This window comes from Papio anubis, chromosome 4, assembly GCF_008728515.1.
Source record: "Papio anubis isolate 15944 chromosome 4, Panubis1.0, whole genome shotgun sequence".
NCBI lineage: Eukaryota > Metazoa > Chordata > Mammalia > Primates > Cercopithecidae > Papio > Papio anubis.
The window spans coordinates 54,865,017-54,891,544 of NC_044979.1; the positions used below are offsets into that span (position 1 = coordinate 54,865,017).

The following is a 26,528-nucleotide window of genomic DNA, read 5'->3' on the forward strand; positions in this document are numbered from 1 at the left end:
GTGTCCTATCTTATCTCCAACTTGGTACCCACCCCTCTTATATCCACTATGACCAAGGCTAAACTTGCCTTCTTTCTAGCAAGGGAGCAGCTTTTCTATTTTGAGAGAGAAAACTAGGTTTGCAATGATATGATTCATATCACATAACATTATTTATTGTATTCAATTTAGAAGAAAGTCGTTGTCTTCAATAAATCCTTTCAGTGTGCACTTATTTCTGGCCATGTCTGTACAGTGACACCAAAAAGTATAAATGGTTCTTTGAGTTTTGATTCTGGAGACAATCCTGGTTGGTGTTTGTTTACTAAGAAACAAAGTAGTGGTTCTCCAACTTTAGCACTTTTTAAGATTTTTTTTTTTTTTTTTTTGAGATGGAGTCTTCTCTGTCGCCCAGGCTGCAATGTAGTGGTGCAATCTCGGCTCACTGCAACCTCCACCTCCTGGGTTCAAGCGATTCTCCTGCTTCAGCCCTCCTGAGTAGTGGGGATGACAGGTGCACACCACCACACCCAGCTAATTTTTGTGTTTTTAGTAGAGATGGGGTTTCACCACGTTGGCCAGGATGGTCTCAATCTCTTGACCTTGTGATCCTCCTCCCGCCTCGGCCTCCCAAAGTGCTGGGATTACAGAAGTGAGCCACCACACCCAGCCAAGAGTTCTTTGAATGCCTGTTAAACATGCAGATTCCCTGGGTCTTCTCTCTGCCACTGCCACATTCTGCTGGGAATTCTGCTTCTTAGATTTTTGGTAAGGGTTGAAAATGTGCATTACTAAGAAGTCCCCTAACTGATTTCTTTAAAAGTGTTCTGTAGACCACACTTTGAGAATCACTGAGCTAGGAAATGTGTCCCTCATTATGCTAAGTAAATGAGCCAGACACAGAAAGACAAATACTCTATGAACTCATTTATATATGTACCCTAAAATATTCAAACTCAGAAGCAGAGAATAGAATGGGGGTTGCCAAGGGATTGTCGGGGAGAGTGGAAGATGTTGGTTAATGGGTACAAAGTTCCAGTTAGACAGGATAAATGAATTCTGGAGATCTACTATACAGCGTGGTGACTGTAACTAATAATTATTGTATCCTTGAAAACTGCTGTTAGCAGATTTTAAATGTTCTCACCACAAAATTATAAGTATGCGAGGTGATTGATGTTAATTTAAAAAAGTATCTCTTAATAAGTGTTATAGGCATAAATTTAATTTTTGCTTTATGAAAATGTATGGAGTGTGTAAAATACAGTAAATCAAATTGTATTTTAAGTCTTAAAACTATACTAATACTTAATGTATTAGTAATTACATATAATTTGTTATATAGTAAATATAATGATAATATAGTATTTTGACATCATGATGTCAGTTTTATTTAAAGAGATACCGATGTCTTGCAAGTTCTCTCTGTTTGTCACAGTGGCCTAGTGTTCTGCGGATCCCTGAAACAGTCTGATGATGTTACCAGTTTACTCATAGCCTCATTTGTAACTTTTTACTTTCAAAAAGTCACCAGCTCTTTGATTACCAGGGAAGTAGTGAACAAATGTTCATTGTTAAATGTTATGATTTTATAGATGTGTTTGGACTAGAATGTTGACACCAGTGATTTCTGGATGATGTTTCAAATAATTTTATCTTTTTTCTAGAATGTTTAAAAATGTTTTCAAAATTTTAGAATGAGTAGACATTAAATTTATGATTAGAAAACATTTAACTTTATTTTAATACATGAAAAATAATTTTCATTTGACTAGGTATGTTGCAGATAGAGACTAATAAAATAAAATAGATATTCCAAATAAGAAATCACTTAGCTCTAGATGGGGGTTTTACTTGTGAGTTTGACCGAAGGGGGAGAAAGCCAGTCTGCTTTAAGAGGAAAGAAATGGCTTGTATTCTTCCAGGCCCTTCAAACAATCTTGACAACTGATATTTGTCTTAATAAGTTCACTTATCTAAAAATGTTTTACCTACCACTTAAAGGAAACACAGGAGGATTTGGGATTTATGGTCAGAGTAAGTCTAGTAGAAACTTCAACACATCTTTCTCTTTTTCCAGCTGCATTAAAACCCTCCCAAGGTGACAGTTATGGAAGTCTGAGCTCTTCTGAGGGGATAGTATGTCTTAGAGAAATTGTACCAGTCTCATGTCAACCTGATGGTGAGGGAGCAGGAGGGGAAGGGGAGGTGACCCAGGGGTAATAACATCCGGGGAGAAAGATCTGGGCCTTGAACATTTATTGAGTAGAAGCTAACCTCAATTCATTCTCGACCTTTAGAATCAGAGGTTACTGTTAATTTAGCAATGAAGTTTCCAGGCTTGGATGGAATCCAAAATGTCTTTCAAAATGTTAGAAAGTAGGCAAAAGCATAACAAAGGAAGGAAATAGTACTCACAGCTGATATCTCATAAGATTATTTCATTAACAAAATAACTGTGGAAACTTTTGGTTTCAGTTATCTCTTCTCTGAATCCATTGTCCAAGCAATCACCCAGCCAATCCACCACAAAAGGAAGCAATTTTATTGAATCTGGAAGCAAATTAAGGCAATTTGGTTCCTTTCAGGTTTCAGATTTACTTATTTTATCAGGGATATGAGAGGTTTATGCCTCAAGGTGCTCCCAGGCCAGCCCTGGAACTCTACTGGGTGCTGCAGGGAAAGAGCTTGGGGAGTCCACATAAGGGAGTATGGAAAGGATAGCAGCTGCTGCACAGCAGAGATCGTTGCAGGACAGGAGGTTGATGCTGTAGTACAGTATACTTTGTGTTTTTAGTGATTGTTTTCAGTAACCACATTCTTGACAAGAACTTAAGGCCCGTTGTATGGTAGTTCTAAGGCTGTAATAACAAATCTGATAGTTTGAACACAGAAGTGTTATATGTCTTCAATTACTCATAATAATGGACCAGACAGCCTTCTAAAAAAATTCGTATAAATCGTTTTATTTAATTCCTGAATCACAGTAACCCGCTTTTACAGATAAGGAGAATGAAACTCAAAGAGGTCATGTAGCCCTAGGCAACCCAGCCAATAAGTAGTGAAGCTTGGTCTTGGAGCCCTTTTGCTTTCCATATGAGCCTTCCTCCAACTCCAGTAAATTACCAAGGCAAATACTGGGAAGATTAAAATGATTTTCTGTTCATATTTCTTCCCGTTTTTTTGGACTGGGTATATGTATAAAACATAAATCAACCATTAACAAATGGCTTCTTAATGTATATCATGGATATAGAAAAATAATAGATAACATACAGGTACAGATTGTTGAGTTTTCACGAACTAAACAGACCCATGTAACCTTCATCTAGTTCAACAAGCAGAACATGTATAAATATACTTTTAAACAGAATTGGATCCTACCATTACATAGAATTTGGTCTCCTACTTTTTCCACTTAATATTTTATTGTCAAATATTTACCACATTAGTACGTATCTCTCACAAACAAGCTTTTTAATGGCTACATGATAGATCCTCTGTGATTGTACAATAATTTATATAACCATCCTTTGGACATTGAACATTTAGGCTGTTCCAGCTTTTCATTATTGTAAATGGCATTGTGGTATATAGTATTGAACATAAATCTCTGGCTATGTGTTTGATTATTTCCTTAGGATGTATATGTAGAAGTATAATTCCTAGATCAAGGAGCATGAATATTTTAAAGGTCTTGATGTATATTGACAAAGTACACACAGAATGGCTATACCAACCCACCGCTGTTCATGAATGCTCATATTCTAATGCTGGTTCATTTCATCATATGTGCATGGTGTGCATGTGTATATATGTGTGTGTGTTTGTGTCTGCTTGTATTTATCTTAGCCTTTTTGATAGGCAAAAATTTTTATCTGACTACTGTTTTGGATTTGCTTTCATTGTTAATGAGGTTAGTATATTTTTATATGTTCATTAGACATGTTGCTTTATTTTTCTATTTATTTTCTGTCGAATCTCTACAAAGTTATTCCTTACTTATTTTCTTTAATTTATTTGGAATATAAAAGCTTATAAAACTTTATGGCTGGGCACAGTGGCTTACACCTGTAATGCCAGAACTTTGGGAGGCTGAGGTGGGCTGATCACCTGAGGTCAGGAGTTCAAGACTAGCCTGGCCAACATGGTGAAACCCTGTCTCTACTAAAAATACAGAAAAAATTAGCCAGGCATGGTGGCGGGTGCCTGTAATCCAAGCTACTTGGGAGGCTGAGGCACAAGAATCACTTGAACCCAAGAGGCAGAGGTTGCGGTGAGCCGAGACCACGCCATTGGACTGCAGCCTGGGCAACAAGAATGAAATTCTGTTTCAGAGAGAGAGAGAGAAAAAAAGCTTATGAAACTTTAGGAGAATGTCTTTTTTAGCTCATAAAAATTTGTAAAATAATGAAATAAGTTTTCCCTTCATGACCACCTTTTTCAAAGCATCTGTATAACTGTTTTGGAGAAAAATCATCTCCCAAAAGCTGCTCTAGATAGATCCAGGTGAGATTTGAGTCTTAATTGACATGTCTAATTGGCACACTGTTTCCTCACAGATGACTGTGGTCTTAATGTGGTGACTCATTTATTCAAGAGGGTCAGACCTCTATTCCTGTATCTGGAAAATAAATGATGTTGGAAGATACTATGTATTTGAATCAGTGAAACACAACATAATTAGATAATTCAGTTATTAGAAATTTGCACATCCATATTTATAATATTTCCTATTTGGAGAATAGGATTGGACAAGGTTTTAGATCATTTTTTCACCTTTTGAGAAATACAATGTGAAATTTAGGGATTATAAGTAAAATAAAAATTATATCAAAGGTTTTATAGTTGGCTATTCAGTATATGAAAAAATTTTGATATTAAGGTTGTTTCTCAGTCTTTAGAGGTATATTATGTGCTTAAAAACTTGTCTGGGAGACATAAAATATAGGAAGCCTTAATAATTTCAGGAAGTAGGGTTTTTCTTTTTTTTTTTTTTTTTGAGATGGAATGCAATGGCACAATCTTGGCTGACTGCAACCCCCGCCTCCTGGGTTCAAGCGATTCTCCTTCCTTCCTCAGCCTCCTCAGTAGCTGGGATCACAGGCACGTGCTACTGCACCTGGCTAATTTTTGTATTTTTAGTAGAGGCAGGGTTTTACCTTGTTGGCCAGGCTGGTCTCGAACTCCTGACCTCAAGTGATCCGACCACCTTGGCCTCCCAAAGTGCTGGGATTACAGGCGTGAGCCACCATGCCCGGCCAGGAACTAGGGTTTTTCTAAAGTGACTTTTCCATGAAGGCAGTGGACTTTTAATAAAATAAAAAAATTCATTCACAAAAGTGAAGGTTAGTTGGGATGGGGTGAAAGATCTGTGTTTCATTGTCAGATATATCTCCATTTGCCTCTGGTGTTTATCCTGAGCCTGGTTAGTGAGCAGAGGCTGCCAGGACTGGCAGATTGTGCTGTGTCTTGTGTTACACGAACAACTAACCTGCAATTCTGAGCTTATTATGATGAGCCCGTTTTAACATGTTTGTTTTAATTTCTATGTCAGAATTCTGATCTCCAGATGTTATAAACATTAAACTATTCTTTTCTCTTTTGTAAATAAATTTTCCAGAATATTCTCTGTTGTTGAGAGTACCTGGACATTGACTGAGTTTTACCTGTTATTCTTTGCTTTGCATTTTGATATTAGCTAAATCCAGTTTTTCCCCATCATTTCATAAATTTTTCTCACACAATAAAGACATACATGGTTTTCACAGTTAGACCTTCAAGATCATATCATCCTTTAGATCCTCAAATCCAAATACCTTCCAAGGCCAACGATATCCATATGACCTTATCAGGGGTAATACAGTAGGAAGTGATAGTGACTACACAAACTAGAAAGTATAAACCCAGCCTAAAGGCATCAGGTTTTAAAGTTAATTCAAACACTGTGCTGTCCCAACAAAACATGTTTGTGGGACACATTAGCCTGTAGGCCTCCAAGCTGCAGTCTCTAGTCTTCTTATTTTAAAGATAAATTGATCTTTCTAGTGAAGTTAGTGTGAGAGGTGATTTGAGACCAAGTTTTCTTTCTTCTAATGAATTCATTAATTAAACATCTATTGTGTGCCCACTTCCATCAGATATTTTCATATATTTATTTTATTTGTATATGCCTTCACTTACAAAAGCAGATTTAAGGCTAAGGACAATAAACACTAACAAATCCATAAGGAGGGTAAAATAAAGATGAAAAAGATATTTAAAACCACGGGGGAAAAAGAGCTTAAAATTTTTGAAGAAGCTCAAGGTGAACATGGTAGGCAATCTTTTTTTAAAAGAACAAATGAAATAAAAGATTATCTAGAAGTATCTTATGCTGACTTTTGATAACATTCATTGGTTAACAGATATCCTTGGAAATAGTTCAGAGCAAATAATATAGTTGTAAACTGAATGAACACATGGAAAGTTAGGGAAGTCTTACCTGCTGTGACTGCATAAGAAATAGAATTTTACCAGGAAGGTGTGCGTGCGTGTGTGTGTATATGTGTGTGTGTGTGTGTGTGTGTAGGAATTTCCCAGTAAAAGAAACAGCAGATAGATAGGTACAGTGTTGGGGTAGAGAAAAGCTAAGTGTGGATAGAACAATGAGGGCATATATTGTTCAAGATGAAGCTGAACAGTAAGCAAGGATTTGTAGGCCATTGCTGAGAATTTTGTCTTATATCCAAGGAATAAATAGAAGGGAATGAGAGGTTTTAACCTGGGGGTATGAATGAGGAAGAAGAGTCCCATGATCAAATTTACCTTTTGAAAAGACCGCTGTGGCTGCTGTGTGAAGAGGCACACTAGAGTGAACATTGAAACACCAGTTAGAAGTCAGGCTGGGCACAGTGGTTCACTCCTGTAATCCCATCACTTTGGGAGGCTGAGACAGGCAGATCACTTGAGGTCAGGAGTTCAAGACCAACCTGGCCAACATGGGGAAATGCCATCTCTACTAAAAATACATTAATTAGCTAGGCATGGTGGCACACACCTGTTATCCCAGCTACTTGCGTGGCTGAGGCACGAGAATTGCTTGCACCCAGGAGGTAAAGGTTTCAGTGAGCTGAGATTTTGCACTGCACTCCAGCCTGGGTGACAAAGTGAGACTCTAAAAAAAAAAAAAAAAAAAAGCCATTGAAGCAAGTCATGCAAGATGAATAGGGAGGGAATAGAGGAGATAAACAGACTTGAGACTTGGACCAACATCAGATGTATTTAAGAGATAAAATTGGCAGTATTAGGATGGATGTGGCTGAGGGTGGGAAGACTGAGAGAAAGACTTGTTAAAGGTGATTGCAGAAGTTGGGTTTTGCACCTGCTTGAACAGCTGTGCCCCACAGGGAGGTGAGGAATACTGAGAAAGGATCAAATTGGGAGTGGGGGAATAGAGGGTGTTTTTATGCCCCATAAGGTTGGGGCACAGTCTTACTCACTGATGTCTCTGAACTCCAGAACAGTGCCTGGCACACAGTAGGTACTCAGTAAGTATGTTACATAAATGAATTATATATTTAGGTTTAGGCAAGTTGAATTTGAATGTCATTGAGACATCCAAGTGGTGATGTCAAGTACACGTCTGGTCTTACTGGTCTTACAGGGAGCTAAGCTGGAGCTTAAAGGAAGGAGACTTGGGATCCATTGGCATGTAGATGGTATGTAAGATGCTGCAACTGCCTGGAAGTAGGAATATAATAGGAGTGGAAGAGGGCCTAGGACAGAGTCTTAAATAATACTGGCCTTTAGAGTTGGGAGGTATCAGCCAATAAAAGACAAGAAGGAATTTCCAGTTATGCAGGAAAAAAAAAATGAGGCTCATGGAAGCGAAGGGAAGAGAGTAGACTGGGACAGAGGAGTCAAGTAAGATGAGAACGAAAATGCGGTTGAATTTAGCACCATGGAGGTCATTAGTAACCTTAGTGAGAGCTGTTCTAGTGGACCATTTGAGATGGAAGCTTACTTTGGAATTGACTGAAAAGTGAATGGGGGTTGAAGGAAGAAATGCAGCAGTATTTAGGCAAAACATATGCACATTTGATCACTTGTAAAATATGATTACAGACCAACTAAAACCCAGGAGATTCCAGAAACTGGAATGTACTTCAACACAAATACTTGGGATACAGAGAAATTTCATTCACTTATTCACCAAACATTTATGGAGCACTTGGTTCCAGGTCTTGTGCTAAAGAAACATGTTAGTCTGATGGCTTTTCTTGTGTAGCCACAGTGATTGGAGATGTCTGTGGCTCTGTACTTTAGCTGCTAGTTGTTCTATTTAAACGTCTAGGTTAGTATATAGGTTAAAGTGCTCTCCTGTGTGGGATCCTTCCTAGTATGGTTCTGTCTTCAAAGACTGTGATTCTCACCTAGAGCAGATGAGGTGAACATTCTTCTCATACCATTCTGGAATCCCTTTTGCCTTTAGATTAATGGGAATCCTGCGTCAGTGAAGTGCCCTTTGCTGCTGCTGCCAGCCATTCTGACTCCACAGCCAGTGAATAGGTGCTGCTTCCACCACCAGGTGGAATAACAGGAGCATATGCTGCCAATCAGCATGGTTGCCTAGCAACAGGAGGAGATGCTATTCATTGTCTATCAGTGTGGGGGCACAATATGTTTTAGTTTAAGGTGCTTGATGAACACAATGATTACATGGACCCTCCATATCAGCCTTGGAAGTTGTGATTCTGAGGCTGGGAAGCTGGACTATCTTTGAAAGCTAAATTTGGAAGTGAAAGGGGGATATAGGATATGATCATCTGGTTACATAGATAAGTACTGAAAAATAGGATTTGGGTTTCTGGCTATGGCTTAAGCTATAAGAATAATGGGCTCCTGGCAAAGGATAAAGTATATCTCATGAAACAAGAAATAATGTGTCTGGCAGGCATGCGATTCTCACTGAATATGAGGAAGTGGGAGACAAATGCCTAGATAATCTGAAAAAACAAAAAAGAGATTTTACGGAGGACACCAGGTATAAAGTAGAAAGAACCACAGTGGGAAAGATACCCAGAGTGAATATCAAATTTTTATACAAGACAGTACTCCTAGATATTATTGATACTTGGAAGTGTCATGCAACATGGGTCACTTTGTGATCACCAACTGTCCTAAAAAGATTTGGGACAAATTCCACAGTCTCATGGTATGGATGCACAAATAGGCACTGTTGAGAACACTTAAAGAACAAGAAGCAACAAAAACAGAAGGTATTTGGCTGTTTATCATCATCTCATGGAAAGGTGAGCAGGGATCAGGGTGCCACAGAACCCTTGGTGTGTATCTGTGTTTTAGCGAAGGAACCCTCGCTTCCCCTATGGTTCTCTCTGTTTATTGAGAAAGTGGAAAACAACAACAAAAAAAAACAAAACAGTTTTGTCAGTGGGGAAATAATCAGTCTGCATGGGGCCACGTGGTCAGAAACCTGAGTTGTCTGGAAAGTTAGCCTGTCCAGCCTCTGGAAACTTTGGGGCCCAGAGAGTGTTGCAAGCCCCACTGGGGGAGGAAGACCCCCATTCTTTGGGAGGCTGAACTTGAGTACATCTTCTTCTGTTGCAAAATTGTGGACCCATCTCTAACTAGCTCTTAGGCAACCTGGGCTTGTCGACGGTTCTGCTTGTTGCCTCACAGGTAGGATAGAAGGCATGGTTGGAATACAGCATAGAAAGGCCTTCCTTCTTGACTGCCTGCCTGCCTGCCTCCCTTTCCTCCCTCCCTTCCCTTCCCCACCCTCCCTTCCCTTCCCTATCCACCCTTCTTCCCTCCCTCCCTCCCTCCCTTCCTTCCTTCCTGGGCTCAAGTGATCCTCCTGCCTTGGCTTTCCAAAGTGCTGGCATTACAGGCAAGAGCGACTATGCCAGGCCAAAAGGGTACATTTTCAAAAAGGACACCTATTTTAGTGCCCTTTCATATTTGATTAGCTCATGAATGCCATTGGTTAAATTTTCAGGAATTTTGCAAGCCAGTTGTTAAATGGTAATTAGTAAACATTAAATTGTGCAATATTATAATTAAATTATCTCAAAAACAAAGGTAATGCATACTCAAAACTCATCACTTCCTAATTGTCTTACTACCTTTTACTATTGTTTATGTGTCCTGTGTCTGTATGGGGAAAATACTCTGTGTGGGCTAACAGTATGCTGCTGTGTTGTCCTTCCCAGTTCAGTGTCCGGTGAGCTAGTTGGAAGCTTAGAATCCACCATGGTGGGATTTGGTAGTATTTATAAAACACCATAAACCAGAGTGTCTTGCCCCAGAAGGGCAGTTGTTACACATTTACCAGCACGCTCTCGCCCATAGCCCTTGAATCTTGCCATTTCATTGTGCTCCAGCCCAGCAGCTCTAGCATGTGTCTGTCTGCCAATGTCTGCATCCGTGTGCCAGAGGGCTTTCTCTGGAAGGTAACTTTCCTCTTGCCCATGTGCACTGCTACATAGGAATTAACTGTCTCCAAAAGCTGCCATCACCTTGACCTTTGAGTAAGATAGTTTTGAAGCAATGGTTTTGCACCATTTCCCAAAGTTTTACCTGAAGAAACTTGCTTTTGCATCTAGATTAATGGGAATCCTACGTCAGTGAAGTGCCCTTTGCTGCTGCTTCCAGCCATTCTGACTCCAGAGCCAATGAGTAGGTGCTGCTTCCACCACCAGGTGGAATAACAGGGGCATGTGCTGCCAATCAGCATGGTTGCCTAGCAACCTTTTAAAAAATCTTTTAAGTTCAGGGATAAACGTGCAGGTTTGTTATATAGGTAAACTTGTGTCATGGAGGTTTGTTGTACAGATTATTTCGTCACCCAGGTGCTAAGCCCAGTACTCAGTAGTTTTTTTTTTCTGTTTCTCTCCTTCCTCCCACCCACCACCCTCAAGTAGACCCCAGTGTCTGTTGTTCTCATCTTTGTGTTCATGTGATCTCATCACTTAGTTCTCGCTTATAAGTGAAAACACACAGTATTTGGTTTTCTGTTCCTGCATTAGTTTGCTAAGGATAATAGCCTCCAGCTCCATCCATGTTCCTGCAAAGGACCTGATCTCATTCTTTTTTATGACTGTGTAGTATTTCATGGTGTATATATACCATATTTTCTGTATCCACTACACCATTGATGGACATTTAGGTTAATTCCATGTCTTTGCTATTGTGAATAGTGCTTCAGTGAACATATGTGTGCAGGTGTCTTTATGGTAGAATGATTTATATTCCTTTGGGTATATACCCAGTAGTAGGATTGCTGGGTTGAATGGTAGTTCTGTTTTTAGCTCTTTGAGGTATTGACACACTGCTTTCTACAATGGTTGAAGTAATTTATGCTCCCACCAACAGTGTATTGTGTCCTTTTTATTGACTGCCCTTTCTGGCCTGTTTCACTTCTTTTGCTTCTGTTCTGGTGTTCCCTCCACCTCCAGGTCTACTTCTGAGTGAGTTGTATACAAAGGAGGAGTAAAGTGCTGCCTGGGCAGTGGAAGCATATTGGAGAACATTTGGGTAGGACTAAGGGGGAAGAGGCGGAAATATGACATCCTGTGCGAATTGACATTAAATCAGCCAGATGGCAGATGTGGATGGTGATTTTCTAATAGCTATCACAAAATTGGCAGGAAAGCAAGATAGAAGAGTCCTAAGGGATTTCAACTGTATTTACCTAATTTAAATTCAAATTCTAATAGCAGTGCATATCTGCTTTAAAAACACTTGCTAATAACCTATTAGGGACTATGCTCAGTAGTGTGGGGATGCAATGAGGAATCACACGGCCCTAGGTTCCAAGGCACTTACAACTTACCAAGGGATATCAGATGTGTACACAACTATTTCGAGGTAGAATGTGGTAAGCTTCACAGAGCTGAGAGTGGTTGTCGCTCTTGAGAGGGAGAATGAAGTCTCAAATGCAGGGGGAACTTCATAGAAGGGCTGACATTTAGACAAAGCATTGGTAAGTTGGGAGGATTTCAACCGGAAGAGATGGAGAGGAAGAGGATTCTAGGTGGAAAGGGTGGTGAGAACAAAGGCCTGAAACTGGGATAACAATCCTTGTATTCACATATGGGACACATAGAGGTGTTTCAGAGCGTGGGGTCAGAGGAAAGCCTAGAATGGCAGGTGAGGGGCATGATAGGGAGGCTTGGATGGAATTCTGGGGGATTCTTGGTACCTGCCTAATAAAATTTAAGGATGCACTGAAACTGTATAAGGGATCTGATCCCCTGGCCAGAGGCTCCAAAAGGGAATTTTATAAGACTCAGGAAGGACAGCAGTCTCTAAAAGTCTATCCTCATTATATATCGTAACTTGTTATAATGAGGAGTAAAGGGGAGAAAGTCCTGATCGGCTTGGATTTCAAAAGCCATTTTAAAAGAACAGAAGGAGACACACACACACACACACACACACACACACACACACACACACACACACACACCCAAGAAGCATAACTTGAAGAATGCTTTTGAGAAGTTCAAGCCTTCAAGGAAATGAAGCGTGAAGAAAAGCAATGAATAGAGATGTGTTATGGGGCTGGGTATGGTGGCTCATGCCTGTAATCCCAGTACTTTGGGGAGGCCAAGATAGGAGGATCTCTTGAGCCCAGGAGTTAGAGACCAGCCTGGGCAACATGTCAATACCTTATCTATACTGAAAAATTTTTAAAATTAGTTGGGCATGGTGGTGTGCACCTGTAGTCCCAGCGACTCAAGAGGATGAGGAGGGAAGATCACTTGGCCCAGGAATTTGAGGCTGTGGTGATCCTTGATCGTGCCACTACCCTCCAGTCCGGGCAACAGAGTGAGACCCTGTCGAAAAATAAAGAAATGCATTATGGGCTGAACTGTCCGACCCCGCCTTCCCCCTCCCCCGGCCCCGCCCCGCCACAACCCCCCGCCATTCAGATATTGAAGTCCTAATCCCTGGTAACTCATAATATGATTATATTTGGAGATAAAATTTATTAAGAGGTAATTAAATTAAAATGAGGTCATTGGGATGGCCCTAATCCAATATGACTGGTGTCATTGTAAGAAGAAGAAATGTGGGTACAGACATGTGCAGATAGAGGAAAGGCCATGCGGGGTCACAGTGAGAAGGTGGTCGTCTGCTAAGCGATGAGGGAGGCTTCAGGAAAAGCAAACTTGTGAACACCTTGCTCTCAGATATCCAGCCTCCAGAACTGTGGAAAAATAAATGTCTGTTGTTTACACCACCCCGTCTGTGGTATTTTGTTATGGCAACCCTAGCAAACTAATAGACTTGGCATGAGGTGAGCAATATATGAGGCCTCTGCCTTAGGGCAAATAAGACAGATAATGATCCTCATTATTTGCAAGTTCCTTCTTTGTGATTTCATCTATTGACTAAAATTTATTTGTGACCTCAAAATCAACACTTGCGGCACTTTGACAGTCATTTGCGGACACGTGCAGAGCAGTGAAAACTTTTGAGTTGCCAGACGTGCTGAAGTCAAATGCTCTGCCTTCTTGTCTCAGCTCTCCTACTGTAAACAAGTGTTCTTTCATAGGCTGGAGTGCATCTTTCAAACTTTTGTTGGTGATTTCACTGTTTAAAATGGCCCCGAGGTGTCGTACCAAAGTGCTGAAGGTAGTGATGTGCCTTATAGAGAAAATATGGGTGTTAGATAGCTTGCTTCAGGCACGAGTTATATTACTGTTGGCCATGAGTTCAGTGTTATAATGAATCAATATATATTAAATAAAGTTGTCTTGAAACAGAAACACACATAAACCAAAACTAGATTGATCAGTTGATGAAAATGTGACCAAAGCCTCACAGGACCCTAACTCTGTATGTCTCCTAGGAGAAATGGTTCAGTATTTGCTAATTTGGTGTTTGCTGTGACTTTGGTGGTGGGAAAGTCTAGCTATTCGAATTCTGTTTTGATCTTCTTCACCAAGAAGGGTAATGCAAATGAAAAATTTAGAACACGAGTGCTTTTTACATAAGAGTTGAAGCTCAAGGTGGGTAAAGTAGTAATGAGATGACCTAGACACTGGCAATGAGCTCAGTGCTTCAGCCATTATGCTGAAAAAGTTATGCATGATCACTGACCACTATTTCTGCTTCATGGGTCAGATAAGTACTACAATGAAGACTCCAGCAGCAACCAGATGCCATTTAACTTGATGTTGGTTCATTGGTAAATTCAAGAAATTCTGATGACCTAAAGGCAGTCAGAAAAGAGCAGGTTGCAACAAGATATGTTGACCTAACCTCATCTCTTCACCTCCAATTATTTTTTGGATTGAATTATTATAATATATGTAATGTTGGCTAACTGTTCTTTCAATATATACTTGTCAAATTCAGAAAATATTTAGGTACTTTTCTTTGTTATCAGTTCAGCCAGAATATATAGTGGCCTTGTTTGCCAAGAACATCACCGCAGGGCTGTGACATTGCTCTTTAGTGCTCACCCAAAATCCCCTGCAATGTTGGCTCATCATCCTCATTCTGGATTGGTTTCAGTCCTTGTCAGTTAGAGAAAATTCTCTGGCATACATGAGGTCTCCTAAGAACAGGTGTCCCATTACGTCCTCATCTTGTAAAACATCATTTACACTAGGAGGAAACTGCAGTATAATAAAAGGCAAAGTGGCTTCTTACTGTAGTGGAATTCATAATGTAGCCTCAATTCAATTCAATTATAATTTTTCATCAGTGGATAGCCTTCGTTGGAAATTCTGTTTCGTAAGAGCTGTGGATTTGCAGCTTTTTATTATCACTGTAGTTGGTCTACCCCAGGACCACTCACACAAAATCCACCTAGATGAACATTGTTAAATACACTGATTCCTGGGCTTTATCCCAATAATACAGAAACAAAATCCCTTTGGGAACTGGGAGTCTGAATTTCAAAAAGCTTCTCAGGTGATTGAAAGTTTTGGTTATAAAAGTAAAATGACCTTTGGTGGAATTTCATTGGCTAATAGTTCTAACAAATATTTGTTATTTGACTAAAAAGTAATAATTACATTGATCAAATTGGCACTTACAGAATTTGAGTCCAGCACACAGAATTTGAGTCCATCGGTGTTTAATAGGTATTTTAATTGATATTGGAAATTGTTTAGAACTTATATCTTAAGCATTTCTGTGTACGGATAATTGTGAGCAAGATATATGTTTATACAAATATATCTATATTTTAGTTTGCTTTTCATCCAACTATGGTTTTCTATGCCATGTCACCAACTTAAGAATTTAGATCAGTTTTCTAAAATAAAAAAAAATCAACAAATCCAAACCAAATATGTGCTAAGGGTAGATTAAGATTTAGTTAGAAATTGTATACCAGAACATGAGGAATATTAAAGCCAGCAAAGCATACTTAGTCCTTTGCAAAGTCCTTTCATTTAAACACTCTTTAGATAACTAATCACTTAACTTTTTCCTAATCTCCTAGGCCTCAAGACATCTCGTGATAATTATTCACACCTGGAGTTTTTCTCCATCCTTATCCTTGGAAAAATTGTCTTATAACTATATTGAAAACACAAGTTTATACTTAAACCACAAAGATACTTTGTTATTTTAAGAAATTTTAAGACTCATTGTACTAAGTGCCATCCCGTAAAATAAAAAGCATTTTCCATTTTACCCATAGGAGAAATATTATTTATAATTACAATTTAATGTTACACAAATTAGTTGTGCATTTATTTCTTCTTTTATACTTTCCCAAATAACTATCAGATGCCATCTATCAATGTAAATGTCATTTACATTATATCCTTATTTGGTAATTATTTTAATCTGAAAATCTTAGAATTCAGTTGTAGCATATTAGAGCAACTATCTGTGCTACTACCTAAATGTCATTTATTTAACATTATTTTGTGAATTTAACATTTATTTTGTGAATTTCGGTGTCAGCAATAATAATTTTAGATATTATGAATTGGATTTTGAAATGTGGAATAGAGATTCTTCTAAAAGGGACAGGAACAATAAAAATGTTATTTTTATAAACATACAGATGGTTCATCATTATGTTCTCAGTATCAAGAGTGGTACTTTATAAATATTTGCTTAATAAATGAATAAGGGGAGCAATACACACATAGTCTCACACCTATAGGGTCTGATCATAAAATAAGTGACAGTTTTAGAATTTGTCTTATATAAATTAGTAATAGAATTTTATAGTTAGTTTAATCACGTGTATGCCATGTGTATATTTACTCAGCATATATTTAAATGAATTTTTTATTTTAGCATATATTTAAATGAATTTTTTATATTTACTCAGCATATATTTAAATGAATTTTTTATTTTAGGACACTTGCTTATGATTAGTTTTAGTATATTGAAATGAACATATGGAAGTACTAAAAGAGAATACTGTGGAAAAACTTGTTTAAAAAACTTAGGCCCGGTGCGGTGGCTCACGCCTGTAATCCCAGCACTTTAGGAGGCCGAGGCAGGTGGATCATGAGGTCAGGAGATTGAAATCATCCTGGCTAACACAGTGAAAACCCATCTCTATTGAAAATACAAAAAAATTAGCCAGATGTGGTGGCTCATGCCTGTAATCCCAGCTACTTGGGAAACTGAAGCAGGAGAATGGCTTGAACTCACTGCAAGGGGGAGCTTGCAGTGAGCTGAGATCGCGCCATTGCACTCCAGCCTGGGCGACAGAGAGAGACTCTGTCTCAAAAAAAAAAAAAAAAAAGATGTTTTAGAGCTGCATTTGGTTGAACTATGTGTATTCTATCAATTATTAATGTTGATCTAGACATTTTACTAACATAACATATATGACATACACACTAGTATCATCAAAGTCACTCTTGGCATGTTCTTGCGCAAGCACAACGTTGTTGCAAATATGAAAATATTTAAGAATTTTGTAATGGCATATTTTCAGTATGTTGAACTACAATCAAAAGCTGCCCGGGTGCGGTGGCTCACGCCTGTAATCCTAGCACTTTTGGGAGGCTGAGGTGGGTGGATCACAAGGTCAAGAGATCAAGACCATCTTGGTCAACATGGTCTCTACTGAAAATACAAAAATTGGCTTGGTGGCACGCGCCTGTAGTCCCAGCTACTTGGGAGTCTGAGGCAGGAGAATCGCTTGAACCCAGGAGGCAGAGGTTGCAGTGAGCCGAGATTGTGCCACTGCACTCCAGCCTGGAGACAGAGTGAGACTCCATCTCAAAAAAAAGAGGGGGGCATATATTTTATGTTTTAAACTATTTGGGGCACTATTAGGAGTGACTTCATTATTTGTTACATGAGTTCAAATTTTCTTTAGTTACCTTTGGTCAAAACAATATAAAAAGACCCAAAATATAATAGAAACAGAAAATTTAGAAGCCTTTTTTATTGTATAAAAGCTTACACACTTGATGATTTGGGGGAGAATTATCACACATGTATTTGTTCTCTAGGCATCTGTGTATTTTATTGTAACGTTTTCACCTGTGTATGTGCTTATAAGAATTACTAGACTTGTTTTTCTCAACCTAGAGAATAATCCATGCCTCAAAAGAAAAACATTGTTAAAACTTCTTGTAGAGATTTGGAGTAATAAATCTCCCAAAATGATTTTTTTTAAGGCTAATCTTTGCTTAAATTTTACAAAGATATGTTGCGTTATAGGCAAGATAGTCTTTCCTTTAAAAAAGCAAGAACAAAAGGATAAAAATTGCTGAAAACCTGAACACTACATTCCTATTCACATCCCTTTAATAATTTATTGAGTGCAGGGCCAACAATATGAAATTTTCATGGATGAGTATTATCCAGCCTCATATAAAGGTAACATGAAAAATAAGGTCAGAGATAAATCACAAATACCAGTTACTCTTGTCTGTGGTTCTCTAAATTATAATAAAGTGTCATTTATAAAGAAAAAAATTTGGGGTTCTATAATAGAAACTAATTATCATTATTTGTAGAATTTTTTAAAAATTCAGAATTAAATTATAAAAGCCAAAAGTGGATGATAAAATGAAATTATTCCTACTTTAAGTGCGGTTGGGGCTAAAAATTGGTAGAGAATTGTAAAATTATATTTTTATTCTTTATCGTTAATATTACTATTTAGGAATTTTTATTTAGGCCAGATTGGACAGTCTCCGGAGATTTCAAAAATACTCTTCAGGACCTCATTCCAGGTGCTTTATTCTGACATACATCTCCAAGTCTAGGGAAGGGATCATCTGAATAAGATGTGAGATTTTTACTCCAAAGTTAATATTTTTAGAAATTCTGAGTGAGCGCATGTGTGTGTATGTGTGTGTGCACGTATGTCAGAGAGTGCTTGTAGGGTGGGTAAAGAAGAGGAAAGGCAATGTAGAGGGATGGAGTAGGAGAGATTTATATTCACCAAGTGCTCTCATTTAAACTTACTTCCAAAGGGCTTAATTTTAAAATGATAAATTCACAAACACATTTGACTGCACCCGTTTTATCTCCCAAGAACTTGAAGAAAAAAAAATCTCAGTGGATCTCCTTTTATTACTGGTGGTGCCGGAAGATAAGACTTAGGCTACGTGTAGTTCATCTGAATCTCTGAATTAGTAATAAATATATCATAATAGCGTTCCACAGAGATGCTGTACCCCTCCTCTAGCCAGCAAAGAGCATTTTCCAGACACTGGAAGGTGTTTTCATCTGTCATTAAGTTTTGCATGTGATGGGTCTCCTGCACCTGCTAGAATTCCTGGATCATGCTCAGTTTTTCCTCTCCTTGCAGGTGGAGACAAAGGTGGAGAGCATTTGCAGGGCATTCTCTGCCTGCTTTCAGAGATGGGCTGATCCAGGGCTCTTTGATCTTATTATTTTGATCTTAAGCTTAGTCCTTTATCACACTGCGGTTAGTCCTCCCTGGAGGCCACTCCTCCTCCTTCCTTTTTCCCCCAAGGAACAGCACAGATCCATATAAAATGAAAAAGAGAAATAATAATAATGATAACAAATGACTGTAATAATAAATGGTACAGCAGACATCAGGTTAAGTACATTCTACAGAACAACCTGCTGGGGATACGCCAGGAGACTATACCCGTGTACCCAGAGCATGGAGGCACTGCCTTCCAGGAAAAGATCAAGCTCCTGCCGTCCTCTTGGGCATAGCACAAGAGAGATAGAGGCTGCTCTACTTACTGCAGTCCATTCAGGTTGGGGAACATGACCTCCATGTCCATGTAACTAGCACCTTTCATGTGCTAGTTAAGGCACATGACTTAGCCCTCTCCCCTCTTTGTTTCAGCTTTAATGGGTAAAAGGGGTACAATTATAGTAATTATCACGTAGGATATTGAAAAGATTAAATAATACCTATAAAAGATTTAGAACAGTACCTGGCATGTAGTGCTCAAATATTGTTTAGCTGTTATTGTTAAGGAGGTATCTATTAAATCTGAGGGTGAAGAGCTCTTAGAGATGATCTAGTCAGCCATCTAAGCCTTATGGAAGTAGGGAAGGGTGGCTGTGGTACATTTAGCAGTGTTCCCCTAGAGATGGACAGGAGACTATACTGGGTGGGCAGCCAGCTCCTTCCTCATCGTGCTCCTTATCATTAGTTGTTGGAATAGATAGGTAAGGTAGAAACAATCTCCCTCTACCCCTCACAAAGGGCTGACTGGAGTCCATTTGTTCCTGGAATAAACTGAGTTTATTATCCTGATCTCATTATTTAAGATCCATTTTCATTTCTATGGATTCATGTCCTCACTCAGTGAATCTTGACTTCCAGTCATTTCTTTTACATACTTATTGGGATGATTTTTTTTCTTTGCTGTTGTTGGTTTGGGAATGCTATTATTGAAATACCTGACTTAATATTTGAAATCCACACAAAACCATGTCAAAATGGAGTTAATATATGTAATGAGAAGTAGTGCAAGGGTCATGTTCTTCTGGAGGTTTGGAATGGAAATTATAATGTATTTTTTTATGGTCTCTATTTGGTGCCCAGAGCTAGTGGCACTTTAAGGAAGAATCAGTAGTTGAACATACAGTGTTGATGAAATTTTGCAGCAAATACGCTGTTTATTTCATTTTAAGAGAAAGATATTTGTTCCTTAGACTATTTAATTTGTTCTGTATTCAAAAAGCAAACAAATTTCTCTTCATAAGGCAAAATGCGATGATGTTTTCTTAAATATTGACAATATTAGATTCTGCTGGTGTTTTTCATCTTCAGAATATACAACATCAAGAAATGGAAACTTTGCAATCGGTGCATCATCACTAATGCTTATGTACCTAATTTCAATTTTTTTGCAATTTGCTATCCTCTGATGCTTGTCATTCTGAAAAAAAAATATGGGAACATCATTTTGAGTATTACTTAATATATTTCTTTTCTGCACATATTAAAGATCTTTTGTATAAAGTGGTAATGGAATATCCTGGAAATGATCAAAATTTAATGGACCGTAGAGCATTTGTAGACCAGAAGCTTTAGAATGAAATGCAAACAGCATTAAATGTCTAAATTTATTTTCTTTTAGACTTTTATCTTACAGTGATTTTCTGCAAGAATGGTATTAGGGTCTTGTGGGGAATGTTTAATAGAAGCTATAATAGATAATAACTGACTCTGTAATTAGTCATTTCAAGACAGAGGTACTCTTTGAGACACTGATAAGAATTGAATTGTGTCACTACATCATGTTTTCATTCCACTGTCACACCCCAGCAATCCATATTCATGGTCTCCCGGTGCTAAGCTCATTGCCAATTTAACACAGATGTGGAAGAGATATTTGTAACCTGCTCAGCCTTTTGATCCCTTACATTTTATTTGAGGAAATGGCAGAGTAACTTAGGAGTGAGGATAATAGTGTAAAGTCTTAGTGACAAAAATTATCAGATTAATTTGGTATGTACATTTGTACGTATCTATATATTCACATACAAAATACAGATATGCAAAAGAAAAGCTATTATGGTTAAATGTAAAATCCAACTAAAATTTTCCTAGACCTACCTGGTTTTTGAGTGCTATAATTGAATACTGCGTTATTTTTTACTTTTTGTTTACTTTTCAGAGGAAACATTTTTCATGTATCTCTAAGAATAACAGTGGTCCAGTTTTTACTGCCAAAGTTAGATTTTATGATTTTGGTTACACTGGCTACATTATACTCTCAATTTTATTTTATTCTTATATGTTATTTTATGTTGTAATAAATGTTTCTATGTGGTTGAATTCAACAAAAGTTGAGCTTCTCCCTTGAGCCAAACTCTGGGGAAAGTAGTGTGTGAATGAGCTCCGGGGTCACTGAGGAAGGAGAGGTGACTTTCCCCAGGAGGTCAGAACAGACTGCATGAGAGAGATGGCATTTGAACCTGCACCTGAATACCTTAACAAAAGGTAACCTGGTGAGGGGTCATTCTAGGTGAGAGCAGAGGCCAGGAGGCAGAGAAGTACAGAACATGTTCTGGTTTAACTGTTTAATCCAGTTAACATCTTTTAATCAGATGTTTTCAGCTGAAATGGAGAAATTTGACTGGAGGGACTAGTTATGGCCACAACCCAAAGGCCTTTGAAACCACATCGAAGATTTAGGGTTTTAATCTACGGACGTTAGGAAGCTAGAGATGTTTATTGAACAAGGGAATTATGTGATCTAAGATGCATTTGCTTTCTAATTATAGGTAATAATATACGTGCTTTATTTCCCCCTTAAAATGGACTGGCAAGTTCAGAATTCTATTTGAAATCTATAATATTGATATTTTCCTCTGTAATAAAGTAGCCAGTTCTATTGACACTTTAATGCAAAACTATGAAAGACATAAAAATTGACTCCAAGAGGGAAAAAGTCCCTTGGGAAGGAATTTTACAAATTTGACCATAAAAGTTTGTAAAGCCATGAATGGAGACTGATTATATAGAAGAATGGATTGTTTAAATAGGTGTTTACTTATTTAAGCTCATTAGATTATTATTTAATGATTTTACGTAAACCTTTGGTGTCTGATATGGATAACTTGTGGGTCCTATCCCATAGTGATGATCTATTTTAATTTGTATAAAATAACTGGAATTGACAGGATGTCAGATGGAGTTTATAAACATTTCTGTCAAGGGAGAACTATTTCTAAATATCTCTGCCTGTCCAGTTAATGAAACTCAAATTAAAGTGCTAACACAAGTCTTGGCTCATAGAAGTTATTTAGTTTTTTGTCTCAATCAGTCATACACCTTGCTTCATTCTTCAAGTATGAATGCATTACGTACCTTCTAGTACATTTTACTGTTTGGCTTAACTTGCTCATTGGAAGTGCATTTACCACAAATTTCTTCTTCTCCCCACCAACTTTTTAATATAAATGTTTTCTTTTTTTTTTTTTTTGAGACGGAGTCTCGCTGTCGCCCAGGCTGAAGTGCAGTGTCGCGATATCGGCTCACTGCAAGCTCCGCCTCCCGGGTTCACGCCATTCTCCTGCCTCAGCCTCCCCAGAAGCTGGGACTACAGGCGTCCACCACCACGCCCGGCTAATTTTTTTTTTTTTTTGTATTTTTAGTAGAGACCGGGTTTCACCGTGTTTGCCAGGATCGTCTCGATCTCTTGACCTCGTGATCCGCCCCTCTCGGCCTCCCAAAGTGCTGGGATTACAAGCGTGAGCCACCGCGCCCGGCCTAATATAAATGTTTTCTAAAATGAAAGTTAAAAGACTAGTACAACAGGTGGGCATGGTGGCTCATGCCTGTAATCCCAGCATTTTGGGAGGCTGAGGCAGGTGGATCACTTGAGGCCAGGAGTTCAAGACCAGCCTGGTGAACATGGTGAAACCCCATCTCTTCTAAAAATACATTAATTAGCCACGCATGGTGGCACACCCCTATAGTCACAGATAGGCAGGAGGCTGAGGCACAAGAATGGCTTGAACCCAGGAGGTGGAGGTTGCAGTGAGCTGAGATTGTGCCACTGCATTCCAGCCTGGGCAAGAGAGCGAGACTCTGTCTCAAAAACAAACAAAAAAACCAAAGGCTAGTACAACAAACATCTGTATACCCACTACCTAGACTTGGCAATTGTTCATAGTACATGATAAACTAATTTGAAAGAGAATTAACATGGAAAATATTTGTTCCCCATTTTAACATTAATTAGAGCATTTGACTGATAATCTTGGAAAGGGCATGAAGGATTTGCTTTTTAACATGTCTGAGTTAGATATCAAACACATGAAGCCCAATAGTTACTTTTCTTAAAAGCAGTTCGAAGATAAAAAATTTGTCCAATTATCCTCATCCTAGTATACCCAAATTTATATCTCTTAACTACAGCTTCTACTTATGCAAGTGTATTTTATAAATATTTTTAAAGGAAACATTTTAAGGTGACAATTGCTATGGAACATTTTAAACTGTGCAGCTTGGAACCATAACATTCTGAATCGGAGTATCAGAAAACTGCAAAAATATCTGTAGTGGGAATTAGTGTATTTTACGTTCTTCAAATGAATATATCCAGATCTACACACATGGATAATCCTATGATTCATGGAGAGCTTGTTAATTTTAAATAGTAGACAGCAGTTTTATCTCTGTCTTTAATCAGCTTCATCAATGGGCCAAATTGTTGACCATGAAAATTATAAGTTTCCTTCTAGTTCATATACATATTAAAATAATTTTACATTCACAAGTGTGAACCTCAGTTTTTAAAATCATGTACCGTATTATTTCTGTGCATGGTAAATTTTCCCTTTAACTTACCATAAATCACTTTTCCGCTTTCAAGAACCATTCCAGTTGCCTGGATGGCACCAGGTTGTGGATGTAAGTGATGAGTTAAGACTAGAGAAGCTAAAATAGTGCTTGAAAAGTGAGTCCAGTGAAATTAGAGGAAAGAAAGTCAAGTCAGGGCACAGAGGAAAGATTAGAGCTGGTGCACGTACGGAGTCACATAGCTTGATAGAAAGGAATCAGGAAGACGCTAAAGGGAGAAGTTGGGGGGAGAGGGCCTCATGTGACAACCGAAAACTGCAGGAGCCGATGTCACAGGAAACTGGCAGATTAACCCAGGGCTGCAAGTAGAGATAAGTGGAAGCGTTTCGGTGAAAGGGAAAGAAAGGGGGTGGAGAGAAGGGTGTTGCTGACATAGTTTCAAAGTCGAAGTTCCTTGGTGTGAAGTTTTCTGTATGCTCCTTTATACTGCTCATGGGTTCACCACCAGTGTTCCAGTCAGTGAAAACGCGGGCTGCAGACATTCTGAAATGGTCTGCCTGCTAACAGAGAATCTACACTGTGTCCAGTGGGTTTTACATACAGAGATTGGACTAATTATCTTCCTGAGTAAGTGGAAGCCTGGTGACCAGAAAGATATGCCTTAAATCCCATGAGAGTCTGGGCAACATTTCCTCCTCTTTCTTAAAAAAAAAAAAAAAAAAAAAGAAGACCGATTACCAGTTCACATATGGATTATGCATCACATTTGCTTAAACGAGGAAAAGGAATGCTTATTCTGCTGTCAAAAGAGTAGCATTTTTCCAAAGGCAAATATCATTTTTTCCTTAAAAAATTCTGAACTCTAGCAAGCAGATTATAAGCAATTCATTTCAAACAAGTATTTTTTTTCTTTAGATGATTTGTGTAAGCATACAGCATCTGATAAAATTTATGCATAGTTATGCCTTTTAAAAAATGTCTTTGGCTGGTCTTTTAGTCAGTTTCTGTGTGCATTGATCTGTCTTGCACTCTGGAAAGCATTTTACTTATTTAAGTAGCCAGGTTTTCTCTGTCTTCTTTTTTTCCATGTGGCTTTTCCAAGTGGGGCTCATCTCATGTATAAAGTCTAGGATTCATAACATACTTTTCCTCTGGAAACAAGCTAAAGATAAAATAAGCTTTTACTACTTTTATATGAATAAATTATTCATTAATAATTCACTAAATATTGAGCACTGAAGAGTACCATAAATTATTCTAGAGACTTGAGATAGATCAGTGAACGAAATACTTGAGATGCCTGCCTTGATGGAGTTTGACCATAGTTACTTTGCCACTTTAGGATCTGAGGGGAGCAAAGAAGAAACAGGAAATGTCCATATAGACAGCATCAAAACATTTTAGATGGTATCAGATGGCCCTGGGCCAGGCTCTTAATGGCTCTGGTCTATACATTCTTCTTTTGTATGCTGGAAATAATAATAGTACCCCTCTTATAGGTATGTTTTGACAATTAAATGAGATAATATATGTAAACTACTTACCTGAGTGCCCAGCTGAGTGGTTGACTTGCCAGCACTAAAAAATATTAGCTATTATTTCTTATTAAAGGATGAGAAGGTGATTTATTCCAATCCCCCATACCGTTATGGTAGTAGCATGATGTCAGGCTATTCTATTGATATGTGTCTTGTTATAATGTGGGTGTTTCAGACCATTTAGCTCTGTTCACCAGATTTTCTGGAGTTTAATTTAAACATGCTCATTAAAGTTAATGTGACTCTGGTCATTCTCCTTATTGCCACCAAGGATGATGACAACATTGTACTGTGCACTACCTAAATAATGTTATTACCTTCCCTTGGCTGCTTCCGACAAATGGCATCATCTCAATCTTAAAAAACCTATGCAGGAGAAAATGTTATGTCAAGTAGGAAATTATGATGAGTTTTTAGGGTGGTGAGCAAGATACAATTTGAAGAAGCCAAGCCTGAGTAGCATACATATACGTTTAATTTGATCCTTTTCTTCCCAACAATGTCCTGATTTTATGGTTATGAAACCACTCCTCTTCTAGACTTTGTTCTAAAACTTAAAGCATGCAGTGATCTTCCTTTCTTTTTCACAAGAGGAAAAAGTCTGGCTGTCTTCATGCAAATTAGTCTGCTTTTGTTGGAAAACTTCAGGGAACTCATCTATGAAATGTGGACTCACAATAAGAAATGTGGTTCATCTTACTGTTCTTCTTTCAGCCGATGTACAGTTGTTTCCCACAGTATGAAATACTTTAAAAAAAAAAAAAAAAGCATTTTATCATAATGCCAGAACTCCAGCAATGCCTTTGACTCTTTGACTGCCTTCAGGCGTGGTAGTGGAGGTGGGGAAACCATCTATTCAACATTACATTATTTTCAGATGATTGTTCACATAGGAAATGTGTAAATGAATGCAGAAAGTAGGACTGATGTTCTAAATTTAGGACCAGCAATTGTAGACACTGGAGTTCCGAGCTTCTTTACGCTCTGCTGTAATTTCTCATACAAACAATACCAACTAGGGATAGTATAAAAATAATTGGTTAATGAGTAAAGATTGTTTTGACAGTGTCTAACACTTCAGAAATATATTGTGTCATTCTGACTGTATTGAGTTTTTTTTCTTTCTTACATTTCAGTGACAATTTCGACAAGCACCTTCTTTGACGGCTTGCTGGTGACAGGACTGTACACATCTACAAGTGTCCAGGCATCACAGAGCATTGGAGGTTCCAGTGCTTTTGGATTTGGTAAGCTATTCTGACCAAAAAAAAAAAAAAAGAAATTTGGGGGTATTTTATACAGTCGTAGGTCT

At 38.2% G+C, this 26,528-nt stretch overlaps 1 protein-coding gene across 3 annotated transcripts in view; it reads left to right on the top strand.

Moving 5' to 3' along the window:
• RELN (reelin) overlaps window positions 1–26,528 on the top strand; it is a 508,320-nt gene that overhangs the window by 43,341 nt on the left and 438,451 nt on the right. For all 3 annotated transcript variants that reach the window (XM_003896435.5, XM_017957037.3, XM_003896436.5), the window contains exon 2: window positions 26,353–26,463. In XM_003896435.5, coding sequence (XP_003896484.1) covers window positions 26,353–26,463 — 111 coding nt within the window. The remainder of the gene's footprint in view (window positions 1–26,352; window positions 26,464–26,528) is intronic.